Here is a 25,021-nt window from a genome sequence, read left to right as displayed (position 1 = left end):
TCAAGTCCTGTCCCCAAGCTGCAAGCAGTTTTACATATTCATTATAAAAAGAAAACAAAATCTTTGACGTTACCACAGAGAAGAATATACAATGATAATTTAATCATATTACAAGTCAGCTGTATGAAGGCTGATAATAAAAATTTCTTAAGTTTAACAACCTTAACAAACCTTATCCCTATTCAATTTTAAGGAGTAGAGTAGCCTTTTTAGGAGTAACCTTTTGAGGTTAAACATCACAAGACTCATGATAAAATTTCAGTTGCCTGATTTGATCGCTGGCTGATAAAAGGCCATATTTTTCTTAAGTACTCAGAAAAAGCACTGATGCTTTTCCAGTGCTTTACTGTTTAAAGGCAAGGTAGATCTTCTACTAGTTCCCATTTAAGAAGTTATTATACTATAAAGTTTGTTATCCAAGGGCATCTCCTGTCTTTACAAAAAGGCCTGTTTAGAATGGATAGTGATGGATAAGAGTGTGGAATAACAAGCTCTCATTAATCAAATTAAATTGACCAAAATATTTGTGTGCTTGGCTGGAAGAAGGAAGAAAGTAGATTAAAAAGCATATTTTTAACATGCAGACATTAGCAAGGTAATAAACAACTTTGAAGTTGGCCCTGCTTTGAGATGTGGGTTGGCCAAATGACTTCCTGAGGTCCTTTCCAACCTAAATTATTCTACGATACTCATACTTACATAAAACTTGAGAAGAGCTCCATCTGAGTTGCAACACCAGGATCTTCTTCCCAAATATTCATGAGCAGTGTTCAGTAGCATGAGAGAAGAAGGCAGCATAGGGGTATCAGGACTCACTGAAAGAAAGTTGTTGGTAAATAYTTAAGTAGCACAGAAACCAAGTTAAATCCAAGTAGCCGCTGCTTTATTTAGCAAAAAAGACTTTTCTTAGAATGAGTTTCCTCCATGGTAAGAATGTGATGTTTGTACACCCCTCTACTCCCTTCATCCAATAAGATAAAAAGATAAACAGAAGAATTTTCCCACTCATATTCCAGAGGTAGATGGTGAGGAACAAAGCTTAAACAAAATGTAAATGTGAACAATTAAATTACCTTCTTCCTCTTGGTTCTGCTGCTGCTGGCAGCAAAGGGATCGAAACTCATCTTCCTCGTGCTGGATGATCCTGTGCAGGATAATCCATGGAAGCACTGAGGAGACGTATGGTTCTTTGGGTTCTTCCTGGACTGCCATGCTGCAGTCTATGATCTAGTAAAGAAACAGACATTACACATACAAAATGATAGTATTAGAGTCACGTATAAATCCTTTCCAAACAACAAACTGGTAATGCATTCTACTCCAAGGAAATAATCCAAAGTTGAGTCTCAGCTTCTCACAATGACTGGGTGCAAAAGTCCTACAATAAGATCAAGTGGGAGAGGGGAGGGTAGAAGACCATTTTCCCTACACAGACATTTCTCTTACATTGTCATTTCCAACTAGGTATCTCTCTGCTAATATCACATTCAAACAATTCCAAGTGAGCAAAGGCACAGAAGAATTTCTTAGTGTTAGAAGGCATTATTACTTTATAAGAGATTTATCTATAACATGGCAAGGAAAAGTTAAGAGCTCAAAAATAAATAAGACAAGATGAAAGCCTTATCAGAACTGGTAAAGACCAACCAGAATCATTAACATACAAAAGACACAATTGAATAAATCTTAACAAAAAACAGAACATGGGCCACTTGGCCAGTATCAAAGAAATGCACCTTTTGACATTTTGACATAAACTAGTCAAGCTTCTTAAAGAACAGAATTAAGAGCCTGCCATTTATTTTACACTGACTGAGAAATTCTCACTCAGTAGTTTTAAAAGTTTTGAAAGTAGCGTCTCTAAAAGGCTAAATGTTATTTGTAAATGTAACACTAGAAACAGTCATCACACGACTTTCCCCCCCCACCCTCTCCTCATCACCCTCTCAATTTTGACTTGAACCACACTTAGCTGGACCAGCACTTAGAAGCAACTCTGTCGCATGCCTAAGATGCCCAGGATCCTTTTTTTTCCTAGTCCAAGGCACAGATAGTCAAGATCAGTGCCATAATTTACAAATTGCACCTAGCCCACTAAATCAATCCTTGCATCATCACCGTTACAAACAGAGCATAAGAAACCAGCCTTGCTCCTTGGCTTGTCTTATTACTATTCTCTGCAAGCTCGGTGTTTGAAGCTAGCTACTGTTAGTGGTTCTAGAGCAGGTGGTCAGTATGTTTCTAACATACTGAAATGAAAACTGAGATTGTGAAAGTAACATCTGTTCCCCTCCCCCCAAAAACCTAATACAAAACAGTCCCTGAAGGCGGGTGGGAATTTAGACAGCAACTCGAGTGCAGGTGAACAGGTTACCTGAATGAGGTTGTTTGTCAGTCGAACAAGGCTTGGTGTTACAGAAGATTCCTTCAGGATGCTGTTGTCTGACGACAACGAACTATCTATTCCGGTGAGCAGTTGTGTCACTGTAGCAACCCACTCCTCTTTAGCAGGGGCTGCTGTCATGTTAATCATCTGCTGAATTGCTTCATTCAAAGCAACTTCTGAGCATTCAAAGCATTGTTTGTAATCCTGCAGTTTGAGCAGGGAGTCCTAGGGAAGGTACATATGAAAAAAAATCTACTATAAGGAAGAAGGGTTTATTTCAAACCATGAATGCACAAAAGAGGAAAGAAATGCACTATACAACGTTGATGTGGTTACTTTAATGAAACGATAACCGAACACCTTTAAATATCACACAAAAAAAGGACAATAAAAGGTAGGAGGAGCATGGATGTTGGATGGTAAATATACAAGCAGGATGTACATTTCAGAAAATCAACGTATTTTTCTGCTGGAAAAAGAGAGAAGCAAGAAAAAAAAATTCAGTAAAGAGATGGCTGTAGGTCTAAAATTCTAACCATATGCCGTTGAATAGAGGCCCTACAGAAACAGGGTTTGAGTCATTATAATCTTGTACTACCATTTTATTACTTCACAAATACCAAAGCAGCAAGTAGAAGGTCAGCATTACAGCAACATCCTCCTGCTTATTCTTCTTTGACAAGTTTGGGTCAATGAGATGGCCTGAAGGCTATAGGATTTGGCTCAGTCCAGTTAAAATAGCATCACAGAAAAATGTCACAAGAAAAGACTAGGAACCTGACAGACTCAACTGTTCCTACAGCTGAGTTCCTTTGTACACCGATTTTCATGGTGGCACTTATATAGATGAATAATCTATAGCAATTATATGGGATGCAGCTATCAACAGTTTGCCATTCACGCAGGACAGATAGCATACATCAAAATAATCCTTTGAGAGCTAGCTAGCTTTCAAGTTTCAGGTAAAGAATACTTGTGAATCATCACATAGTTGAGAGCAGCAAAAGCAGGAAGTATCATAGCAGACACAGATAGTGCAAATCCATCCATAAGATGCTTCTACAAAAGATTCAAGTTTATCAGAAATTATGATCTTTCTGGCAATTTCACATAGGCCTCAGGCATCTTATACCTTAGCAACATTCTCAGTTAGTAAAATAGTTATGTTGACTATATTGATAAGTTATATTGATGCCATTTTATATATATACATACACACACACACACACACACACACACTAGTTATATTGACATCAATAAAGCTACACTGTTTGGATCATTTACAGCTTTGATTCCATGTTTTGTTTTGTAAATAAGACTCATTACCCATTAACACCTACTCTCCAAATCCTTTCATCCTGTTTTTAGGAACAAGACAGCTGCAAATCTTAATCCCTTACTCAAAATGCATTTTTAAGAAACAAAGCAAACCTGCAGGAGAAGCAGCTGTGCTGGTCTCTCTGGTATGGATGTTACAAATTCCAGATGTTTAGCTCTGCCATAACCATTAAAGCATAATGTCGGTCGAAGCAGATGCACCACTGCGTTATAATCCCCTGACTCATACAGTCGCTGGATCTCTTCCAAAGACTGGCATCTCTCCAGAGACTTCAAGTTCTTATCAATCTGTAAATATCAGAGATGGCACAATCAAACATTCTTTTTACTTTCACATGCATTTGACTACTGACATTTCTCCTAGCAGTTTAGCTGTAAAGGTATTTGAACTCTATAGCTACAGCCAGGAATATAAACTAGGAAGAAAATCACCTACTATGTAACATTTAACCCCTCCCACAGATTTTTAATTATTACATTTTAGTTATTATATATGACTACAGTGTTGTAACAACTTTAAACTCGATTCCCCTCCCCCACCCTGCACCCATATCACGCATTTTTATACTGCAAGAAAATGTATCRGAAGGACTTCAAAATGAAGATGGCATCACCTGTGTTGGATTTCCTCCCCAGTAACAGCAGTAGAAGAATGGAAGATGGACATTCCTTTCTTTAAAAGTATATGCAAATTTTAATGTAGAAAAACCTGACTGCTGAAGAGCTCATTTAAGAAATGGTGAAATATAAGTTTAAGAACAGCTTGAAAATAAAACATTAGTCTAATAATCTACTGTTCCACATGCAGCAGCTCTAATAAAAATGCTTTTCATTTTGCATAAAAGCAACCTTAAGTTGTACAGGACCAAGAGATCCAAAAAGCAGCTTTCTGAAAATGAGACAATGGCCTCATTTAACTATGAAGCTGTCCTTTTACTCTTAGAAAAATTTTAAGACAAACACGGTAAATTTCCATCACAAAAGAGCTATTACATTGATGACCTTTGAAACTGGGTGGGGTGGAATGGGAAGAATACACCTACAAATTCATTCTTACCTCCTCTAAAGAAACAACAGAATCAACATGTAGATTAGGTAACCGGATTACGATGCTGCATTCATTGCCAGCTTTGGCTTGCATTGCAGTGGAGCTCTGTAGCATTTCAGTACAAATATCATAATTTTCAAGTGCCTGTTCCATGTCACCCTACAGAAACAGTACAGGAAAAGACAATCTGAAGAGTACTGTCTGCAGCAAGGTTTTCCAAAGCATCTAGGAAATGTTTAAATTCAATGCAGRCAAGGCCAGGGTGATTAATGCACCTAGTATCCTCCCAGATATAACCAATCCAAACAACAGTCTCCAATAAGAAACTTAGCAGTATATCTTAGCAATGACTTTTGTAATAGCTGAAACAAATCAGAGAAATAGATTTTGAACCTCATACATCTGAAAGATTCATTCAGATTGACCAAAATCCCCTCTCTTTAAAAACATGGAAGAGCAAAACAGTAGAAGTGACTCTTCCATATTTAGAAATCAAAACAATGAGTCAATAAACATTCTTATATTCAGTGAACTGATCACTTTAATTGCTCTGTCCAGCTGAAGTAAATACTAAAGCTAAATGGCCAGGAGAGGAATGCAAGCTGCAGAGGCAAAAGTATAACTCACTATGAGTAAAGAAGAGAGGGCAGTAGCCCTACAGAAACTCATTTTTCCTCAAATAAGTTTGTTAGAAAGGAATCTTGAGGTGTAAAAACTGAGAAGGAACCAGTCAGTTCATGTATATGAAACTCAACTCACATTATTAGTTGAAGACTAATATAAATATATTTGATACGTAAATAAATTCTTTGATGTCCTGAGAAAGCAGTGCTTATCTGAGATCAAAGAACATTTCTTTCAAGCGCTTACTTTAGTGATAGGTTTAAAACCCTCTGCTTAGAAAATTGATCTCCAAAAGAAGAATCACGAGGCACTGAGGAAGTGGGCAGTAATTAACATAAAGTTTACTTCAGTTGGAAGCTACACTTTGGACTGTATGGAACTTTATTTTAGTATCCACTATTCCAGGTCCCAAAATTCAATTTGAAGGTGAATTCATGTTCTGCAGCTACACACTACTACTCCAAATAACTTTGGTCCAAATATATTTCTGTAAGCTGAACAGTGGCTACTTTAAGCACAGACTTATGTATTACACATATCTGAATATTAGCTTAGTGTATGAAAATTCCTACTTCATTCCCACCTCTACTCTTAAGAATGACTGATTATATCAAGAAGTAAGATGAAACCGGTATGTTCTAAATTGATTTTATCCTTACTTTTAAAGGAGCTGAGACTCTTGTAGCGTGTCTCTGAACAACATTAGTTTTAACTGCTAGGAAAAATTTTATTTGTTAAATTCAAAAGTAAAACCAACCTGTAGTGCTAGAAAGCGAGCTTTCAGCCAATACACCCGAGTCACAAATTCCATCCAGCCTTCCTCAAATAGATCTCGCTGCGAGGATGCAAATGACAATTGCAATAGGTCTCCCAAGAAATGAGTTCCTGGGAAGTCAGGACCAAACCTTCCGTTCACAGAAGCAGCAGGGCAATTTCGTGGAGAAACTGCAAATCAATGAATTATGCTTTATCATAAAGTTACTAGCATCCCACGAAGAGTCCCACATACCACTATTTCAAAAGTACTGATCTACTTTTAATGCAAATATTCGTAGACCAACGATGAATATCTTTTCAGATCTCTATTTTAAGAAAAGACAGCTCTGAAACCTAATGAATTCCTAGGAAAAAAAAATCTCTTCGTTTACCTAGAATATTTTTAGAATCTGATGCAAGAAATACATGATTCTCACCTGTAGAGCTCTTCCCTTTGGTCAGTAGCCACTGATCTAATTGCAATTCCATGCAAGAAAGACTCATCAACATCATATCCTGGGGAAAAAAAAAAAAAGGCATGAAGATATCAAGAAAGAGTCTACAGAAACAAAGAAGAAAAAATTTAAACTGAATTTGCAATTTACTTGAAAGTAAACCTTTCAAATTGTCATCTTGTGATTTCTATTTATAAGCTGTAGCTATCTTTATCTCTTTCTAAAGAAAGGTGTATAATAGCATTTTAAAAGCAACAAGTACAACACCAAACAACACTTAGAAGGAGCAATGAAAGATCTCAGGAAAAATCCCATAAAAGTATGCAGTCAGCAAAGCAATGCCTGATCTTGGAAAAAAGTGACATCCTCATTATTGTATCAGGTTGAAATATTATTCAGTTGAAATATTTTGGTTGAAATATTCTTTAAGGCTACCCTAAAGAACTCTCATTGGGCCAGAGAAACGCAACTGCAAGGCTGACTGCAGAGCACATCCCGTTCTCCCCACGGGAAATAGCCACTGGAGAAAGGTGACATGGGGGTGGCCATTAGAATCTTTTAAACGTGGGCACACCTTACCCACATGAAGAAATATTTTTCATCAAGTGAGCATTCCTGCTAGTCATGCCTACTGTGAGTATCGTTAAACAGATATTGTATGCAGGGAAGATGGAAACAAGTTTATGAACTTTTTTTACCAAACACAGCCATTAAGTGCTGACAAAAGAACACAGATTGCACCATACTGTAGGGCTAAGAAGCATTGGTTCTCCTATTCTAATATATTCTGCAAATTTATTGTAAGATAGTTTTTACAGTGTAGTATTATCTTCATGCCATATTTATTTTCTTAACTACAAAAGTAGAAGTATAGATATGATTTATAAGCTTGGACTATATTCCTAAATTCTAATGAAGTAAAAGTGTCACTGGGTCATACGAATGACCCTGCAGGAAAAACATATGAACTTTAGTTCTAGCTAAATTTCCAAAGGTACTCTCAATATCAGTATATTATTCAACTATATTAAAACGTTAAATCATGCTAGAAGCATGTTTCTAGAATATATGGTAGAACCACTGACATTTCAAAAGTAAGAAGTCTAGATCCAATAATTTTTTTTCAGTATTTATCTCCATGAGACTGAATATGTATTCTAGTTTTATCAGCTAACTAACACTTGCTGGATAAAGTTCAGGAGCATATTAAAAAACTGTTACTACTGATCTCAATGAAGCAGTTTTGTGCAGTGAATAATATACTATTTTCTGATTACATTCATAGGAACAAGGGCTAGAGGTCCATCTGGAAAAAGCAGGTGCTCATGAAAAGGTTCAAATGTCCATAGTACACATTACCAGAATACCCCTTTATAGACTTAAAAACCCAAATTCATTACAATCAAGATATTTTACAGATCCAGTTTAAAATAAATTCAAGGATTAACAAGAAGAGGCAAGAATGAGAATACTGATTTTTTATGTAATAACTGGAAAGTCTTGGTGTTTTAAATTTCACATACAACCAAGAAGTTATGCAGTCATAATGAGAACCAAGGAAATATCTGATATTTTAACACAAATAAGTATATTTACAAATGTAGGTATATATGGAAATATAAACAGAAAGCACAAACAGGATATATAAAGTGTTAAACATTTCCCACACAGCAATACTTTTTTTTTTTTAAACCTAAGTCATTGCATATAGTTTTCAAAATTCATTTTTCATTTGCAAAGAAGTAGAAACATTTTGGATAGAAAATAAAATTTATTTGGAATTGCAGTGATCCTAAGGACAAAAAACAAACTTTCCAAACTAACACATGTTGCTGATGTCCTAAACATAGGCATATGAAGAAGGTATACTCAGTGGACAAGAAGCATCAATACTGATTTTATGCTTTAATTATCTTGCACCAGTAAGCCTATGTTCAACATTAAATTAATAAACTTAACAGCTTTTCTATTTGCATTTGTGAAATATATAGATGCAAAAAAGTAATAAAAGGGTTTTGCTTTTTTTTTTTTTACTGTAAATTGCAGGTTATTTTAAAAAATAAAATTATTTTCTCTATTTTGAGCAGAAGTGTTGACCTACAATCAGCACTATGACGTATATTAAAAACAGACAACCCCCTCCCCCCCCCCCAAAAAAAAMCCAATGTGGCAGCTTTTCCACTCACCTGATAACAAAGGAAAATTTTTGCCATTTCGAAAGCAGAGGGAGGGAGGGAATGGAAGAAAAGAAAGAGCAGCAACACAGTAAAGGAGTAAAATACATTTAAGTATATAATATAAATATTATGTATATGTGCTTATAAATACATATTATGGATATAATATACTTAACTACAGTAAAGTATCACCAAGGTATGTTCGTGAGTTCAGTAACAGTTATGTGAGCAGCAGTATACCAAAATTTATGAAAAATGCAGGAGCTAGAACACGCAGCACCCCAGACAGAGCTAAGGAAAGCCTGAATCCAATTCGGAGATTTCATTAGGTAGTTTCCACCCACACAGAGTAATATAGTTAAAGAAATAAAAGTAGTAAAAGGAAGAGTACTTTGTTACCTTTATATGTTGATTACTTGAGTCCCTCAGTAATGGATTGGGAAGACTACTACTGTGCTTTCGCCAGCTGTTATAGATACTAAGAACCACCTCAGACAAGCCAGGAGGCCACTTTACCAGGAACTTTTGGCTGATTACTTTTAGATATCTCATCATCAGCTCCAACATCCCACCATTGTTCAGGTTATCCAGCAGAAATTCATGAACATCTTGTTTTTCTAGAAAGCAGATCAATACAAAGTCATACATGTTTAAGGTCAAGACAGAACATGACTTGAATCAAGTTAGTTTCAACAGTGTTTTATACACCTGTCTTGCAGAAAGGCAAGCAGTTTTCCTATGCTGCATATCTGCTGCGTTAAGTTACTGCATTCTAATACGTTCAAATGGGAACACACATGCAATACAGCTCTTACACGCAATAGTTAAGCAGCCCATGACAACTCAAAAATTCTGTTACCAACTGAAATATTTCCGCACCATGAAATGACACCTTTTAGAATAATACATTCTTTTGTATCTTCTGGCCATAAGGCAGGAAGATGCAGAAAATAAAGCATACAAGAGGGAAGAACCAACAGAAAAAGGGGATTTATAATGAAATCCCTACCAGATTCCATAAATGTAGTRGAATCGAATGACATTCTATGTGGTCCAACATGCTGGAAATTCTCTTCTTTGATCTCTGACTGCACCTCATAGTTATTGAAAGGGTCCTCCTCCTCCTCTGGATCTAATTTCCTCAATCTGGGTGAAAGGGGAGCAAAAAATAGTACCGATAAAATCCTCATTCTTTTTTTCAATAGTGAGTGAAACCTAAATGTGGCATGTTGTGCATATTTTAACAGTGAAAGTACAGTAACTGAAGCACATCCAGAGGTTTAAATCTAGTCTCCAAGTTTTGCCAGGGCAAGAAAGATTCAAGACCAAGATCCCTAAAAGCAAATAAACACAGAAAGCAATGCTACAGAACCTTAAGGCTCTATAAATAAACATTAGAAAGTGACATGCCTGCTTTCAATGCTTGGAATTATTAAGTTTTGAAATAAACAAACAGGACTGTTATTTCAGATAGCAACATAACTTTTTTTTTTTTTTTAAGCAACATAGGCTAGCTTTTCTTTCTCTCTTTTTAAATAATCCTGAAACCCAATACACAATGCAAAAGGAAGACAGGTTTTAATCTGCATGTCAAATTTATTTCAATTTGCATGTCAAAAATGTGCAAAACAAAACAAAAACAGTTAAATATCATTTCACAATCTTTTGACCATAAGACACTCTTGCTTTTTTGGAATTGATGTCAGATAGAATGATTTTTTCTTTTTTTTTAATATATATTTTGCATGGAATCACGGACTTGCTATCTGTATAGGATAAAAATAATCAGTGTTTTACAAAGCATTAACAAGGATTTTTACTTAATAACTTAATGTGAGTTCAATCAGATAAAGTAGCCCGACTTAACCCAATTTGTCCACAAACTTTAGTAGGAGCCACTGCAAAACAGAACATTAAATTCAATTTATGATAAAACCAAGCAGTCTCGCTTTTCTTTAAATTGACAAAGCACTTGACAGAAGACTGATATTCCAAAATTCCCATACTGAACATCTTGGGGATCATTTGCATCATCAACAACCAACCTGTTCAAATTAGAAAGAGACCAATAGGCAAGATGACCTGTGAGAGCAAGAACATTTCTGTCCAGCTGCTTGTCTGCATCTTCAGTTCCTGCTCTATAAGTATCTAAGAGTTAACAAGTTTGTAAGCTCACTGTTCTTATAATAATATTTTTTCTTTTTTTGCTGTTCAGTCTTGTGAGCAGGTTATGTTCCCTTCTATTTCACCTTTTTGCTTGATAATACAAAGTTTGACTTTGTAATAAGCAAAGACAGGCCCCTGAAAGGAGGAAACCTCAGGTAAACTTTAATTCCTGTAAATGAAAAGCTTCTCTCTTTCTTCAGTAGTGTTCTGAATACCTGAGAAATTTGTCTTGTGCAGTTTTTTAAGTACATTCCCATTGCCAGTGTCCTGTTAAAGTCTGCATACGGCAAGGAGAGGATAAATATGCAAAAGTGCAGCAGAAAAGCAACATAAAACTTGAAATATAAGAAAGCTTTATATATGACTCCTGAGATAGTGCTTTAAATAATAATTTGATTTCACTATTATGTTATTGATAAAGAACGAATTGATTCTGGTCAAATTGTTTAGCTAAGAACTATAAACAAAGAGACTACTTCATTATTAGAGCCCTCTTAGAATTCATGAATATCACTTATTTTTCATTTTAATTGATTGAAATACCGTTCCTTGACTCCAAACCAGGATTACTTTGTCCGTGAATCTCATCCAATCTGATATCTGCATTGCCTTCTAATTCAGTTTCATATTAAAAAAAGCTTTCTTATTTTTAAATTATTTTTAATAATTTTCACTGAAAACAATTTTAATAAATTTATGAGAAGACATCGCATCACATTTCCTTCTAAAATAAATGTGGGTCTAGTGTTTTTAAGGTTGAGGTGCATCAGTCAACCAAAACTTTGAAGAGCTTCTTCTAAATGGCTCTTGATACTCCCATAACGAAAGGCAAACATTGCTGTACTGTACCTGGAAGGAAGGAATTTCACCAACAGCTCTTGAAAGTCAACTTTCTCCTCTTTTTTACACTTGGTATTCCGGACTCTAGCAGATCTCCTTTTTGCTGTTTCACCACTTTCTTCCGTAATTCTCCTTCGCTTCACCCCTTTCTTGGATTTATCACCTGCAGATACATCACCTAATAAAAGAATAAAAAAAGATATTCACAGGTCAAACAAAAAGTGGATAACCTTTTTTTTCTTATAACAGCTCCTTCACTCTAAGAAGCTCAGGATTCTTAACAAAATTGAAATAAATCACTGCTGAAAAGGAGACACGATTCTTCTAATCTTAAAGATGGGAAAACTCAAGCATGAGTCAACAGCACAAAGCCAGAAGCTGTTAAATACCCTTGCACCGGGGGAACAATAAAAAATAAATAAAAAAATAAAAAAATAAAGAAAAAAAGAAACCAACCCCCCCCACCACACACACATAAATAAATAATCCCCTGACTCCCAAATCCATTAGACAGGCTAGTAAGTCCACTGTGCTGAATACTGGTCCTATGACTTAGTTATTAACCAATGATTTTTCAGGCAGTGCAAGTGGCTTTCACTTTTCTAATGTCAGTGGTTAACAGACAGCTTAGCTTTACAGAGCTCAACTGTCCTTCTTCTACCACGTGTTATACGTCCATTGAAAAGATTCAGAATCTACCAGGAAGTAGTTTAAAGACAGCATTTCCCAATACATTCTGTAGCGCTTTTTATATCCAGATGTAAGAATCTCAGACTAAGTACCTTGCTCACCTACAGTAGCTCCTGGTTCCAATAAATTCTGACTGTGACTTGGAAAATTGGGTGTCACTGGAGTGTAAGTTAATACAGGATCTGGAATTGTCACCACTGGATTAGTGGTGACAGGAGTTGGCTGAATAACACTGACAGGAGTAGAGGTAGGAGAAAGAATCAAATGTTGAACTGGGTCTCGGTATTCTGAGAGATCAATTCTCTTTCCGAGACTAGGTCGAGGAGGGTCGCATGTTGTGAGGTGGTGATACATGGCAAGTAAAGTTTCTCCTAAACACTTCCACCTGCACATGAGAACATAATGACATCATGATTTCATTAATTTTTGTCATATTATTTTTTATATTACATTTACAAACCTGAGAGCATTCGGTATTATTTTTCTCCAACAGCTTACAGTTAGAAAGTGTAGCTTATCAATGAGAGAGGAATACACATCTGACAGTCAAAATCTGTCCCGCAACTTGAGAAGCTGAAGAGTATCTTTCAGTAATCTGTCATGGATCATTGACAACGTCAGGCCTGGAACAGAGATTCTTAGCAGCTCCCTTTCTAGAATATACCACTTAAAAAGCAGGAATAAAAAGTGGCAACACAAAGTTTTCAGACAAAACAGGTGAATCGATTGCAATAGGAAGGAAGCATGAGACAGGGATGTGCCTAATCTCAAAAAATATCTCTAACAACAACAACAAAATCTGTACAATAATTTCCTCAGCAACTACTGCATACCAGAAAAAAAAAAGTAGTGACAAGAGAACCATTCAGGTCCTGTATTTAATCAACAAAACATCTCAATCTTATCTACAATTAGAAGCAACTTTTCTTCAATAGGACCTGCTTGCAGAACACATTAATACTCAAGGCAAATATGTGCAATAAAAATCAAGGCCTTTATATCTTAATAAAGAGGTATTTAATGATTTTAATATATCTTGCTGCAAATGAAGAACTATAATTTGTTTCCAAGTTTCCATTATCCATATGGTAAGAACATTTTAAAAAAGCAAAACTTACTTTGAAGTGCATGTACAAATTAGCAATATAGGAAAATTCCAATAATGTGGCTGGAATGGCTGCCAAATCATTCTTAATTAAGATTTTTCTTACATCCAACTGCAGTTTTAATTCAAAGGTTAAAATTGATAAATAGGGGATTTACATTAAAAGCATAAGCAGAAGAAAACAGCCTACAGACTGATAAAATATGAAAATACTGTTTGCTTTTTTTTTTTTCTCTCCAGGAAAAAGACTTTCTGAAGAAATTTGAAGTGCACCACAGTTGTCAGCCTGAGTGATTTCAGAAAAAACATCTGCAAAAAGAAAATAGGAAGACCTACGTCAAAAAGGGAATTGGCTGGACAAGTTTGAGGTCTGGTTCTCTGTCTCGCACGAGCAAAGCCTGTCTCTTCTTACGTAGCTCCAGTGCTTCATCTAGGATTCTTCCCGTTTCAGCTGCACTCACGTTTACGTTATGAATAGACATGTCACTAAGAAATAATAAGAAATGAAGACAAATTAAGTCATTTTGAAACTGGAGATATTCATTTGAGATTTTCCTACAATGTAGCAAAAATAAACAGCGTTGGAACAAGCATTCAAAGGACATTATTTTACAAGCTTTATAGCAAGCATATAGAAGTGCTCCTCATCAGAAATCTTTCTTCCCTTAAAAATTAAAAGGTAAAAGGAGACTCTCCTCTCTTGTTTTTCAAATACCGAGGAATGAAAGGAAAGCAAGATGTTTTATTTCATGAACAGTGATGGCTCAGAAATTTTTGGTTCAGCAAAAAATTTATATATGGCTGAAAAATTCCTTTCATTCCAAGGTGCTATTTTGAGCAATTTCACTTCATCGCAAATAAAATTGGGGGTTGAAAATTATCTTGTGTATTCCAAGTCTAGGAATGAATTTTTGGAAGTTACAAATAATCCACTTTTTTACCCACATCCAGTTTATACAGAGTACTGATGTTACCTGCACATGCAGTGATTACTATATCCAGTGAGAATGAACTATAATTAAAACCCAAACTTATTTCTTGAGTTCTGCTGATTAGCAGAGCAACACATTAGATATCAGAAGCTGCTCTGCTGCAGAACTGTCAGTTAACTTGGACACTTCCTGTAAATTTTATGGGCCTCTATTTTTACTCCCACTTTCTTTTTACTCATTCATACTACAAAATCTCCACAGAAAGAGACAGTCTTCCTTACAGAGCTGTACGACACCAAACTTTTAGTAAAAGTTTTACACATCATAATAAAAATAAGGAAATAAAATCTCAAACATAATATTGCAAAATAGTTTTCAGAATTATTAGTAATCTGAAAGTTTAATTAACTCCAAGAATTTCTGCATCTTGGATGCTGATGAAATTTATAAAGTCTTATGACTGTACTCATTTGTCACTAAAAATGGGCAGGGCTCTTTGATATCATACTGATATGAGAAAGTTGTGTTAAGTCCCAGATTTGTAACGCCTTGGAAAAGTGGTAAAGTTTTTTTGAATTAGGAAAGAAAACTCCTCTAACGGAACAGATGAGGATGTGAATGCTGCAGATATCAGCTGCAAATACATAAATAAAATGAAACAAAGTAACAGGGATTAAAAAAGATCTAGGTATGAAAATAAGTGAGTAGCAGCAAATGGATTTTTTTCTTCCCTTTCCACCTCCCCCAAAGTAATGACTGCAGAACATTCTGCCAGTAGCAGCAGTAACTTACATTGCTTTTTTTATTTAGCAGACAGGTCAGCAAGATATCGTTTTAACTTAAAGAATTACATCTCACCAGTTTCTCAGAACAAACCCACACCCCAAATTTTCACTCCAAATGCTGTATAGACTACAGGATTCACCATTTGAGGAACATCCTTAGGGAATCTTTCCGGAGGCAAGGCTGCTCCTCAAAGATCTTCTCCTTCAGAACTAGTCCTTTGCTGTATAGACAATCTTTTTCCAGAGCTTTGCAGATAAAGTACAAGCACGCTGACAGAGAAATAAAAATGTAACGGTCAATCTGCCATTTTGGCTCATTCAAAAGCTCCCCTTTGGGGGCTTTATATACACCACTAAATTCCAGCTAAACATGTTATTTCCACAGACCAATAGTAATAACAGAAAAGGAAGAGAAGCCGTCACTATTCTGTTGAATAATGAATTCAAGAGTTCCCAGTTCCTGCAGCTTCCAGACTGACATACAACTCCAGCAATCTTGCAGCAGTTCTGTAGCAAAAGCTAAGTTACATTGTAAAGTTACTTTGTAAACAGTGGAGTGATATTTTTGTTTGATGAACTGAAATGCTCCATCTGTTGACTGGTTCTGGCCATATAAGACCAGGTCCAAAAGCTCTAAGAAAAAAGACAAAACTTTCTAATGATTTTGGAGGGCTTAGGATCAGGTCAGAGTCATACAAGTCATCAAAGATCTAACAGCTGACAGATTTCCGAGTAAAAATTCAAATACCTTTACTTCAGATTTCATTTATTTATGACAATATGCTTTGTAGTCCATTTCAAGCATTTTCCATGACAGCAGCATATCCTTTGGTGAAATTCACCCATTTGACCCCTGGCTGAACACAGAAGTCTGACAGTTTTCAATTCCCTTTCTCCTTCCTTTTATTCACCATTTGTGACTTGCTCTGATGAACTTACAAATATGCAAGTTAGGTGATTTTGTTTTGGTTTTTTTTGGTGAAAAAGACATTTTCAAATCAAAAGCAGAGAGATCCAGCATCAAAATGCAGTTCCACTCATAGCTCTCAGTAAACAACATACACTGCATTTGTTTTTAGGGTAACCAGAATTGATTATATATCATCATACTTTATCACAAAGTAAAAATCCCCACCATATCCTAATGTACTGTATGTTTGCTCAAAATATACTTTTTCCTGTACAACTGCATTGTTTTACATTTTTTATTGATACATGAAGTTACACATCTCTTAAGAAGTTTCTAAAAAAAAACAACAACAAACAAAACAAAACTATACTTACTCGTATAGTCACTAAGCGTGTACAAGATTGTGATAAGGTTATCTAGACAAGGCCAGTGATCAGGATTACACCTGAGACCTTCTTCAAAAGCGTGACGAGCCAGAGGCAGGCGGACTAGTTTTATTGCTACACGGCCAGTTTTATACCACAGGTTGACATCAGTAGAGTCTAGCATTACAGCCTAGAAGGCATAACAAACACAACATTATTTGCATTTCAAACATGCATATCTGCTTGTCTACAAGGATTATCACTGCTTCATTTCTCAACAGGAACAGTATTGGTATGGGGACTGAATGGTGGACAAGTTATGACACATAATGTCTAAAAGTACTGAGAATTCACACAAACATGAAGTATGCTGAACGGCGTACATCTGTATTTTGGCAAGTTTTTGTAAACACTGAGGCGCCACTATTTTATTTCAACTGTACTGTACCTCCAAATAAAACTCCATGGCTGTCTCCAAGTCATCCCGTTGTGCTGCCAGCTGTGCTAGGTTTTTATAAGTAGAATATTTTAACATCAAGCCTGGATGTTTCAGCCCTTCTTTCTCATCACCAGAAAGAACTGCCTAGAAATTATAAAAAAACCACAACCTGGGCATTAGGAATTAGACTAGTTTGGAGGATGAAAAACAAAAAAAAAAAAAGGCAGCAAATAACCTGCCAAATAACCCGTCAATATAAGAAATGAAATAATACAAAATATAAAAACAGTTTCTTTTTATTTTCATTCTCTAAATTTCACTGACCTCTCGCAGAAGACGAATCTCAAGAAGCTCATGATAAGCTTTAGCAGACTCTTCAAAACGGTCATGTTTCTGGAGGTCCAAAGCTTTGTGGTACAAAGCAAAAGCTTCTGCTTCCTGTGGTTTAAAACATCAGAACCTATTCTGTATGGTGATTTTATTAAATATAACAACATACTTACATTTATTATGAATGACAGTGGTTTTGCACTTTTAAACAAGATTGGATCATTTTTGCATTTATTTCATGGGTTTTCAGATGGGCTTCTGGAAAAATAGTAGTGCCCTCTGCTATATATCAGTCCCACTCCAGAGAGTTTTGGAACTCTGTATTAAGTTTAAGTTAAATTTGACAAAGGCACAGAGTTCTCAAAGATATCTTGCTTCTGTGAGTTTTATGGAGCCTGGCAGGTGAACAAGGAGACAAACCCCATTAATACGCTCACCAAAATGGAAGTTCAGTCTTCATCTGCCTTTGTGACCAACCTGGCAGCCAAGATGGTAGCAGCCAGCTGGTTGAACATGTTGAGCATAGTTCAGAACTAGCCATAGAGCATCTTAAATTCAAAATAACATCTAAGATCCAAATCTTAGGCACAAAAGAAGATTATTTAAATTTAAAAAAGGGAAAAGAAAAACCTAAACCCTATCTGCATCTATTCAGCATTATGGATACCTACACCAAAAATGGAGGAGCACATGATAAATAAAGAACATAGGGAACATCCGCCTCATTCTACAGCCTATCCAGCAGCTGAAACACTCTGCGGTGCAGTGGTAATATTGCAGGTCTATAACGCGCCCTCAACGTTAGCAAAACTGGTACCTGACAGACCACAGAATGGACTGAAGATCCAAGTCCCACACACCAGCTCCCTCTCATTTATACTGGAAGTACTGCAGTATGGTATAAGTTTTTATTAGCATAGCAGAGAAGTAACCTTACTGACCCAACACAGCCCATTTCAGTGAAGTTTTAGCTTGCTAAAGGCAAACTTCAAGAGATATTAACACACCTTTCTTAAAAAGAAAATAAGAATAAATAAATGCCTGCAACTAGAGATTACAGGAGAGGACAGAATTCCCATCAGATATGTCCAATAAGAAAATTGTGAGTTCACTTACTTGAGCTTCCTTCGTCTGTGTCTTATGACTTTTGAAGTTATCTTCAAAGTCATCCTCAATTGTGGAGCTTGCATTCAGTGCTGCAATTCGAATCTAGAACAATAATCAAGACATGACAAGAAACAGTAAATCTACATGTGTCCCAGTTTCTCTTGCAAATATTATTTTTATTTTTTATTTTACTTGGCAAATGGGCAATATTGTGAGATCTCTAATACCACATAAAGTTACAAGAACAGCAATGAATTTAGGCATCACTAATTGCAAATGATAATATGTCAAAACTATTTTTTTTAATCCAAAAATCAGCTGATAAACCAAACTTAAAATTTCAAGCATCTTTCAAGCAATAGCTTCCCTAGAATGGACATATGTGCTACAGCGGGATTCCTCAAATTCCTCAATTTACCAATACCTACAATAACTCCAAAATGCTCCAATGTTCTTACTACATCAATTTATTCTTAGTCCTGGGGTAGGAGAAATTTTCTGATTTTCTTTCTACCAAAACATCTCATAAAAACCTTGAGCTGGAATATCCCCTTACCATTTTCAGAGACATTTATGCTGTCGCTCTCCAGGAGCGGGAGGAAACGCTAAATACAAACAGAGCTGAAAAACAAACGAGRTTAGAATATTTATTCTGTTCATAAAGAAAGCATTCAAAAGTAAAAGACAATCTGGGCAACTTTATCAACGACCAATTTAATGGTCCTCCCCTTCAGTACAGCTTTCAAGACTCTAGCCCTGGTGGGGGTGGGGAGTGGAAATCTTTGCAATGTCATTACAGCTATACTGTTAATCAGTTAAAGTAGAATATTTAATGACCATACATTACACTAACCATGTTACAACATGAATCACTTCACTGACAAAACCCCCAAACAATAAAGTTGCTTRAAAACACTGGCATTTTACAAGTATAAATTATTACAGCCTTTATCTTCAATTACTTGAAAAGATTACGGAAGATTTCCTGCATCTGTATCTACAGCACAAAAACAAAACAAAACAAAAAAACAAAACAAAAACAGTGCTGTCTCAGGTCTAGAACTCATGATACTTACTGGTATTTACAGAACAGGAAAAGTCTATTTGTGTCAGATAGACTTTACAGCACGCCCTAACAGCTGGTCAACTCATTGCTTAACATACAGCTGGGGACTCTTGTGATTTAAAGTGTTTTTGCTAATGCTGTCCCTGCTAGAACAGACCACTGTTTATAGCAATAACACACTTTTAACGTGTCTTTCTCCAAGTAGGTGGATCAACTTCCACAGACCACCTGCCACCTCTGTTGCAAAAGCAAGCTGTAGGTACTGCATATGCACTTAAATCTAGCAGACGAATGCAAAAGAAATTCAACTTTTACATAATCTGTTAGTCATTTTTCCTCTTAATTAAACCTGCAATTTGTATGTTATTAACCGCTTGAAGTGTGATGTCAGTAAAGGCAATAAAAACGAAAGGGTTCTGTGCAGTTTTGAAAAGCTTCGCTGCTGCATGATAAAATCTTTCCATCAACTGAAACAAAAAAAGGACACATGCAAAGCAGGCTAAAAACAGTCTTTAATATTAGAAACTGTATTAATAGAAAGATAATTCCAGATTTAACCACAGCAGGAAGTAGTGGGAGTTTTGAACTATAAGCAGAATTATTTCATACATCATCACAATTACTTCTACATGTAGAGAAAATAAGGCTTTTACATGAATTTCATTCATTTGGCAACGCTCACATTTTGCTTGCTCATGCACCATTTACTTCGCTTGCATCTAACTCAGACAGACAACTGCAAAACAGTATAGCATTTTTCTCTTTAAGTCACTTAAGAAACATTAATGAAACTTCAAAACTCTTTCAAGACAAGATATCCCAGTTCATTTTACACATGGAAAAAATATATGCAAAGACATTAATGGTATCTTTTCTCAGAAATAATGAATGCCCCAAGTTTTGACAGAAAGTTCAGATGTTTATGACATCTAGATAAATAAGGCTGAAAAATCCCAATTCAATCAGATATTTAATAGTGTTTCTAAGTTCGCTTACATATATGCCTGTATTCAGAAACGTGCTCAAGTCTTCTGCTGAACCTAGGTAATCTCCTTCAAGGTCGCACAGGAAATCAGTGGGAGAGAAAAAATTACAAACATAGTTTACTTATGTTACTAGATTGCCAATGAAACTATAAGGAAACAACAATTTTAATTCTTTTTGTTTAAGCAGAAAGTTTGTAACAAATATTTAGCAACTCTTCTCTCTGATGGTCACAAGTCAGGAGAGCAAAGCCAAACAGAACAGCCTAAGTCTGCTGAACAACAGGGCACAGATGTAGCTTCCGTACAGCTTTTATCGTGGTATGTCAGACAGGTGGGGGGGTTGGTTTGTTCTGTTTTGTTAAACCAAAGCACTGTATGTGGTTGCAATCCTAACTATGGGCAGAGTTACATTAGTGTAATAACATCTGGGAATAAACTATGTCACTATAAGCACTTTTATAGCAACACAGCTGTGTCATTTAGGTGGGCAAAAATAATGACTCTTTAATAAAGTATTGCAAACTGCTTTGTAATACTTCAGTTACAAGAGTCTTAACTGTTAATCTGAGGCTTTTACAGGTGAGCACATCATCAAAAGGCAACAGTGCTCGTTAAAGCCTTTCACCTTAAAAGTCATCTCTCTTTTTTTACCTTAGAAGTTTAAAACTTCAGTATAAATTTAGAATGCTAGTTTGTGTTCCCTAGTAATTCAAAGCTTATAAATCGTGCGATTCTCAAATTCACAGCCAGAAACAGAGGGAGCAACTTGGGCTTTCATGACTTTTTGTTGTTGTTGTTACTATGCTTGGGATCCATACACCACAAACACATACTTGCTTAAAAACCACTTATTTTCACTGTTCTTTTGCCTTCACAAAACCCAGCTCTGCCGCATTTTAGCGAAGGCCGTTTTTACCGAATGGCAGTAACTCTCCGCCGGCGGCAGCGGGGACACAGCGCGCGGTTGCAGCCCGGCTGCGGTCCCGGGGTCACACGGGGGAGGGGGCAGCCCACGGCCGCCCCGACAGCGGCTCTCCAGGGCCGGCGGCCGCAGCCGAGGCCCGGCCGGCAGCGCTGCGGGAGGCGGCAGGCGGGGCCCCGCAGCGCCGGGCAGGGCAGGGCCGAGCTCAGGCCGCCGCGCAGGGCCCCACCGCCGGGACACTCACCTCGCAGCGCCGTTCCCCGCCCACCCGGCGCGGGCAGCTCCTCCTCGGCGCCGCCGCCACCCCGCGATGCCGCCGCGCCGGGCCCGCAGGCCGCCGCCGGGCTCCCGTGACGGCTCCGGAGGCGAGAGGCGGCCGCGGCCCACAACGGCCGCGGAGACGCCGCCTCACCTGCCGTCTCCACGGCAACCTCCGCCCGAGGCCCCGGAGCCCGGCACGTCAACAAAGCGGCCGTTCACTGGCCGAACGGCGGCTCCGAACGCAGCCAATCGGAGAGCTGGAGGCAAAGGGAGGAGACGGGGTGACGTCGGAGGGGCGGGTCCAGGCGGGGCGGGGCGGGGCTGCAGGTGTGAGGGAGGGCGCCCGCGTTGCCAAGGAGACGGCTCAGGCCGCGGGCGGGGCGGCCCARCGGCCCCAGCGGCCCCAACGGCCCCAACGGCCCGCGGGGAACCCGGCCCTGAGGCGCCGGCGGGGCGGGAGGCCCCGGTGCCAGGGCAGCCTGGCCCTTGGCCCTCAGGCGCTGTTGCAGCTGGAGTAGCTCCGCTAGCTGCGTTGCAGTGTCCCTCAGACGTGGTCAGCACGAGGCGCAGTGCTGTCTGTCCCTCTTGCCCACCTCTTCCTTCAAACTATGCATTATCCAACCTCAAAATTATCAACCCTCAAATTAGAGGGGAGTTGGCTGGACCAGAAGAAATGCCACAGGAACAATATTTTCCAGACAGCCTTGAGCATGGCTTTATTCCACCCAGCAGAAAGAAAAAAAACTCCTTTTGTGTGCGATATATTAACAAAACTTTAAACAGATTCCAGATCTCTTTTCCAATGAGTTTGAAAATCATCCCAAAGTTAATGGCCTTGCCTAAAATTTACCATGGTGATGGCTGGGGATGAAAACACGCTTTTATGTAACTGGGAGGTTGGGAAGGTTTTTCCATATGGTGACATCATGAGGCAGGGTGACATCAAGCCAAACAATTAAAAGAAAACTACTTGTGGAAATGATGTGATTCGCAAGCAAGATGATGGTATTGGAGCGAGTCTCAAAGGCAGGGTGTGTCATCRGCAGCCCCAAGCACGGCCTCCTCATGAAGGCCCACTCATGGGCCTTGATACGTGTTCAAACGCTACGTCAGCATATACAAGCAGTTGTGTATTTATATACATCATTATCAAACGAATAAAAAACCTTGTGCCTCATTTYGGTCTAGCTGAGTGCAATCACCTTTATATGGAATAATTTATCATTTTACTCACAAGGCCACTAGAGGGTATATCGGTGTGCATTCCTTGAGAGCACCCTATTGGTCCCAGTTGAGACTGTTTCGGTTTAGTGTGGGTCATGCCTAAATAGCATTTTTTAAATCTGGTTATCAAATTATATCCAATAAATTTATTTAAAGTAATTTTATGGTAGAAGCTTCTAGTGAAGGATGATTAGGGAATGCAGATGTGTAGTCTGGGGGAGGATCAGGAGAATCAGCAAGCAGGAGAGTATTAGAAGTACAAAAAGGTCATTGCTTGTAGGAATCAGACCACTATAATTAGATGGGTGTTTGCTGGACAATTTAAAATATTTTTTTTTCCAGTTCTGATGCATAAATGTAAAATTATTTAAACTGTCATCCATGCAGCTCATCCTAGAGACTGAATCTGTGAAGGCAAATTAACCTCTTCACTAACAAGTGGTCGGTGTCGAAGCAAATGCAGGGAGCTACACTGGAAGCTCACAGCACTGCCTACATGGGAGAATGTCAACAGGAAAAAAAGTAATGTCTCTGTTTTCAAATGGATTCTGGATGGCCACTTACTTATGCTGTGGAGAAAGCTAAGGCAGAGAAGCCATGCATAGGCTTGACAGTGTTCATACTGAAGCTTTTCATAAATAGTTTTATTGTAGTCTCTCGTTTTGTACAGAAACACTCCAGGCGTGGGGTAGAGTTTAATATACAGAGAGACACAGAGCAGAAACAGCACAGATGTCCAAGACCTAATCACAATTCATTAGCTAGGCTAATGAAGAAACTTTTCATACCTAACATATGTTGCTTTCTAAATTATTGATTAAAATTAAAGGAATCCAAGCAGCCTGCAGCTGTCCAGTTTGTATTCCAGACAGGTCTCTTGCCCTAACATGGTAAAGAATAGTCCTCCTGGTCCTGAACATATGAACTGCAGTGTCAGGTTTGAGGGAGAAGATGATACCCATCTTTCCATCATGACAAGCTCAAGATAGGGTTGCCATCCACATAAACTGTAACGCCACACTGTTGTCATCGCAAAATAACTTCAAAAGCTATGTAAATACCTTTCTGTCAGTAGTGCCCTTCAGCTTGCTCAGGGCCTCATTTGTTCTCTGTCCTCTGTAAATACACAGAAAGATTGTCCTTGCTTCAGAGGCTTTAAAGCTAAGAAATGGTTACACAGTTTTCAAAATCAGGTCATTGCCTTTGAATTTGCAAACATGTCTGTACAGAGTTCACAAACAAACCAATAGAGGCCATTTCTGGGAACAGAAATATTGGTCAATCTTAAAAGGTTAAGCCTGGAAAGTTACAGATTTCAGTACAATGGTTTAAAAGATCTACTGTAGTTGGGAGATACTAAATCTAGCTGTTGGGCAAGCTCTATACCATGAAAGAGGGACAACCTGTAGATAGCATCCGAGGCAATGGGATTTTTATAGCATTATTTCTGAGCTACAAATAAAGGTGGTATATCTGATTTTCTCCAAGTAGGAAATGTAAGCAACAGAGATATCAGAAAAAGATTCCCGCTTCTGCTGGTTTCTGTGTGCATGCTGTAAGGGTGGATTTAAGGGGTGTGTATAACCCTTGAGATATCCTTCTCGAGCCCTGAAGTATTGCACTAATCTACTTTAAAATAAGCTCAGTGGAGGAAAAATAGGCCATCTCTTTAGACTGACATGAACCTAAGGAGTGTATTCAGCACTAGCAGTTTGAAAGAAATCAGCTGCAGCTTTACAGGACTATTAAAATCTCGTTATCTTGTTCTCTCTTAAGGTCCCCAGCATCAAAAAAGGAAAAACTGGCTCAGACCAGGACATGAACTGCTCACTACCAAAACTCATTCCTTTGGGTTAATATTTTAACTGCTCACTTACTAAAAAACTCAAAATCCAAGAACCATAAAATTCTCAAGACGTTCCCTGACCCAGCACTTTCACTGTGATTTTGCAGTGTTCTGGGATGTTTTGTCAGACCAGTGCCAGAACGCAGATAAAACATGGAAGTGGGTGAGAAAGTCACAGTTAACCTCACACAATTCTACAGAAAAATGATACCTGCCTCTTCCTTACTGAGGTCCCATTTGCCGTCATCTCTTGTCTCCCTGAG

At 37.8% G+C, this 25,021-nt stretch overlaps 1 protein-coding gene across 10 annotated transcripts in view; it reads right to left on the bottom strand.

Moving 5' to 3' along the window:
* Positions 1 to 21,752, bottom strand: part of CABIN1 (calcineurin binding protein 1) — a 129,497-nt gene extending 107,745 nt beyond the window's left edge. For 6 of the 10 annotated variants that reach the window (XM_026075242.1, XM_026075248.1, XM_026075245.1 and 3 more), the window contains exons 1-20: positions 21,672 to 21,752; positions 20,516 to 20,571; positions 19,010 to 19,074; positions 18,463 to 18,555; positions 17,341 to 17,454; positions 17,026 to 17,160; positions 16,587 to 16,767; positions 15,443 to 15,572; positions 13,922 to 14,071; positions 12,573 to 12,865; positions 11,800 to 11,968; positions 9,794 to 9,930; positions 9,184 to 9,401; positions 6,590 to 6,668; positions 6,154 to 6,341; positions 4,782 to 4,931; positions 3,818 to 4,012; positions 2,375 to 2,611; positions 1,074 to 1,227; positions 700 to 815 (exon numbers count right to left, since the gene is read on the bottom strand). In XM_026075242.1, the coding sequence (XP_025931027.1) occupies positions 700 to 815; positions 1,074 to 1,227; positions 2,375 to 2,611; positions 3,818 to 4,012; positions 4,782 to 4,931; positions 6,154 to 6,341; positions 6,590 to 6,668; positions 9,184 to 9,401; positions 9,794 to 9,930; positions 11,800 to 11,968; positions 12,573 to 12,865; positions 13,922 to 14,071; positions 15,443 to 15,572; positions 16,587 to 16,767; positions 17,026 to 17,160; positions 17,341 to 17,454; positions 18,463 to 18,555; positions 19,010 to 19,024 (2,754 nt within the window). In that variant the 5' untranslated portion in view covers positions 19,025 to 19,074; positions 20,516 to 20,571; positions 21,672 to 21,752. Of the gene's footprint in view, positions 1 to 699; positions 816 to 1,073; positions 1,228 to 2,374; positions 2,612 to 3,817; positions 4,013 to 4,781; positions 4,932 to 6,153; positions 6,342 to 6,589; positions 6,669 to 9,183; positions 9,402 to 9,793; positions 9,931 to 11,799; positions 11,969 to 12,572; positions 12,866 to 13,921; positions 14,072 to 15,309; positions 15,418 to 15,442; positions 15,573 to 16,586; positions 16,768 to 17,025; positions 17,161 to 17,340; positions 17,455 to 18,462; positions 18,556 to 19,009; positions 19,075 to 20,515; positions 20,572 to 21,671 lie in introns of those variants that run through there. The other 4 variants (XM_026075244.1, XM_026075247.1, XM_026075243.1 and 1 more) reach the window with 3 other exon arrangements.
* Between the last annotated feature and the right edge of the window lie 3,269 nt (positions 21,753 to 25,021).

The sequence above is a fragment of the Apteryx rowi genome, unplaced genomic scaffold (assembly GCF_003343035.1).
Source record: "Apteryx rowi isolate R43461 unplaced genomic scaffold, aptRow1 scaffold_40, whole genome shotgun sequence".
Classification (NCBI taxonomy): Eukaryota; Metazoa; Chordata; class Aves; order Apterygiformes; family Apterygidae; genus Apteryx; species Apteryx rowi.
This window is presented reverse-complemented; position numbering and strand designations above follow the sequence as displayed.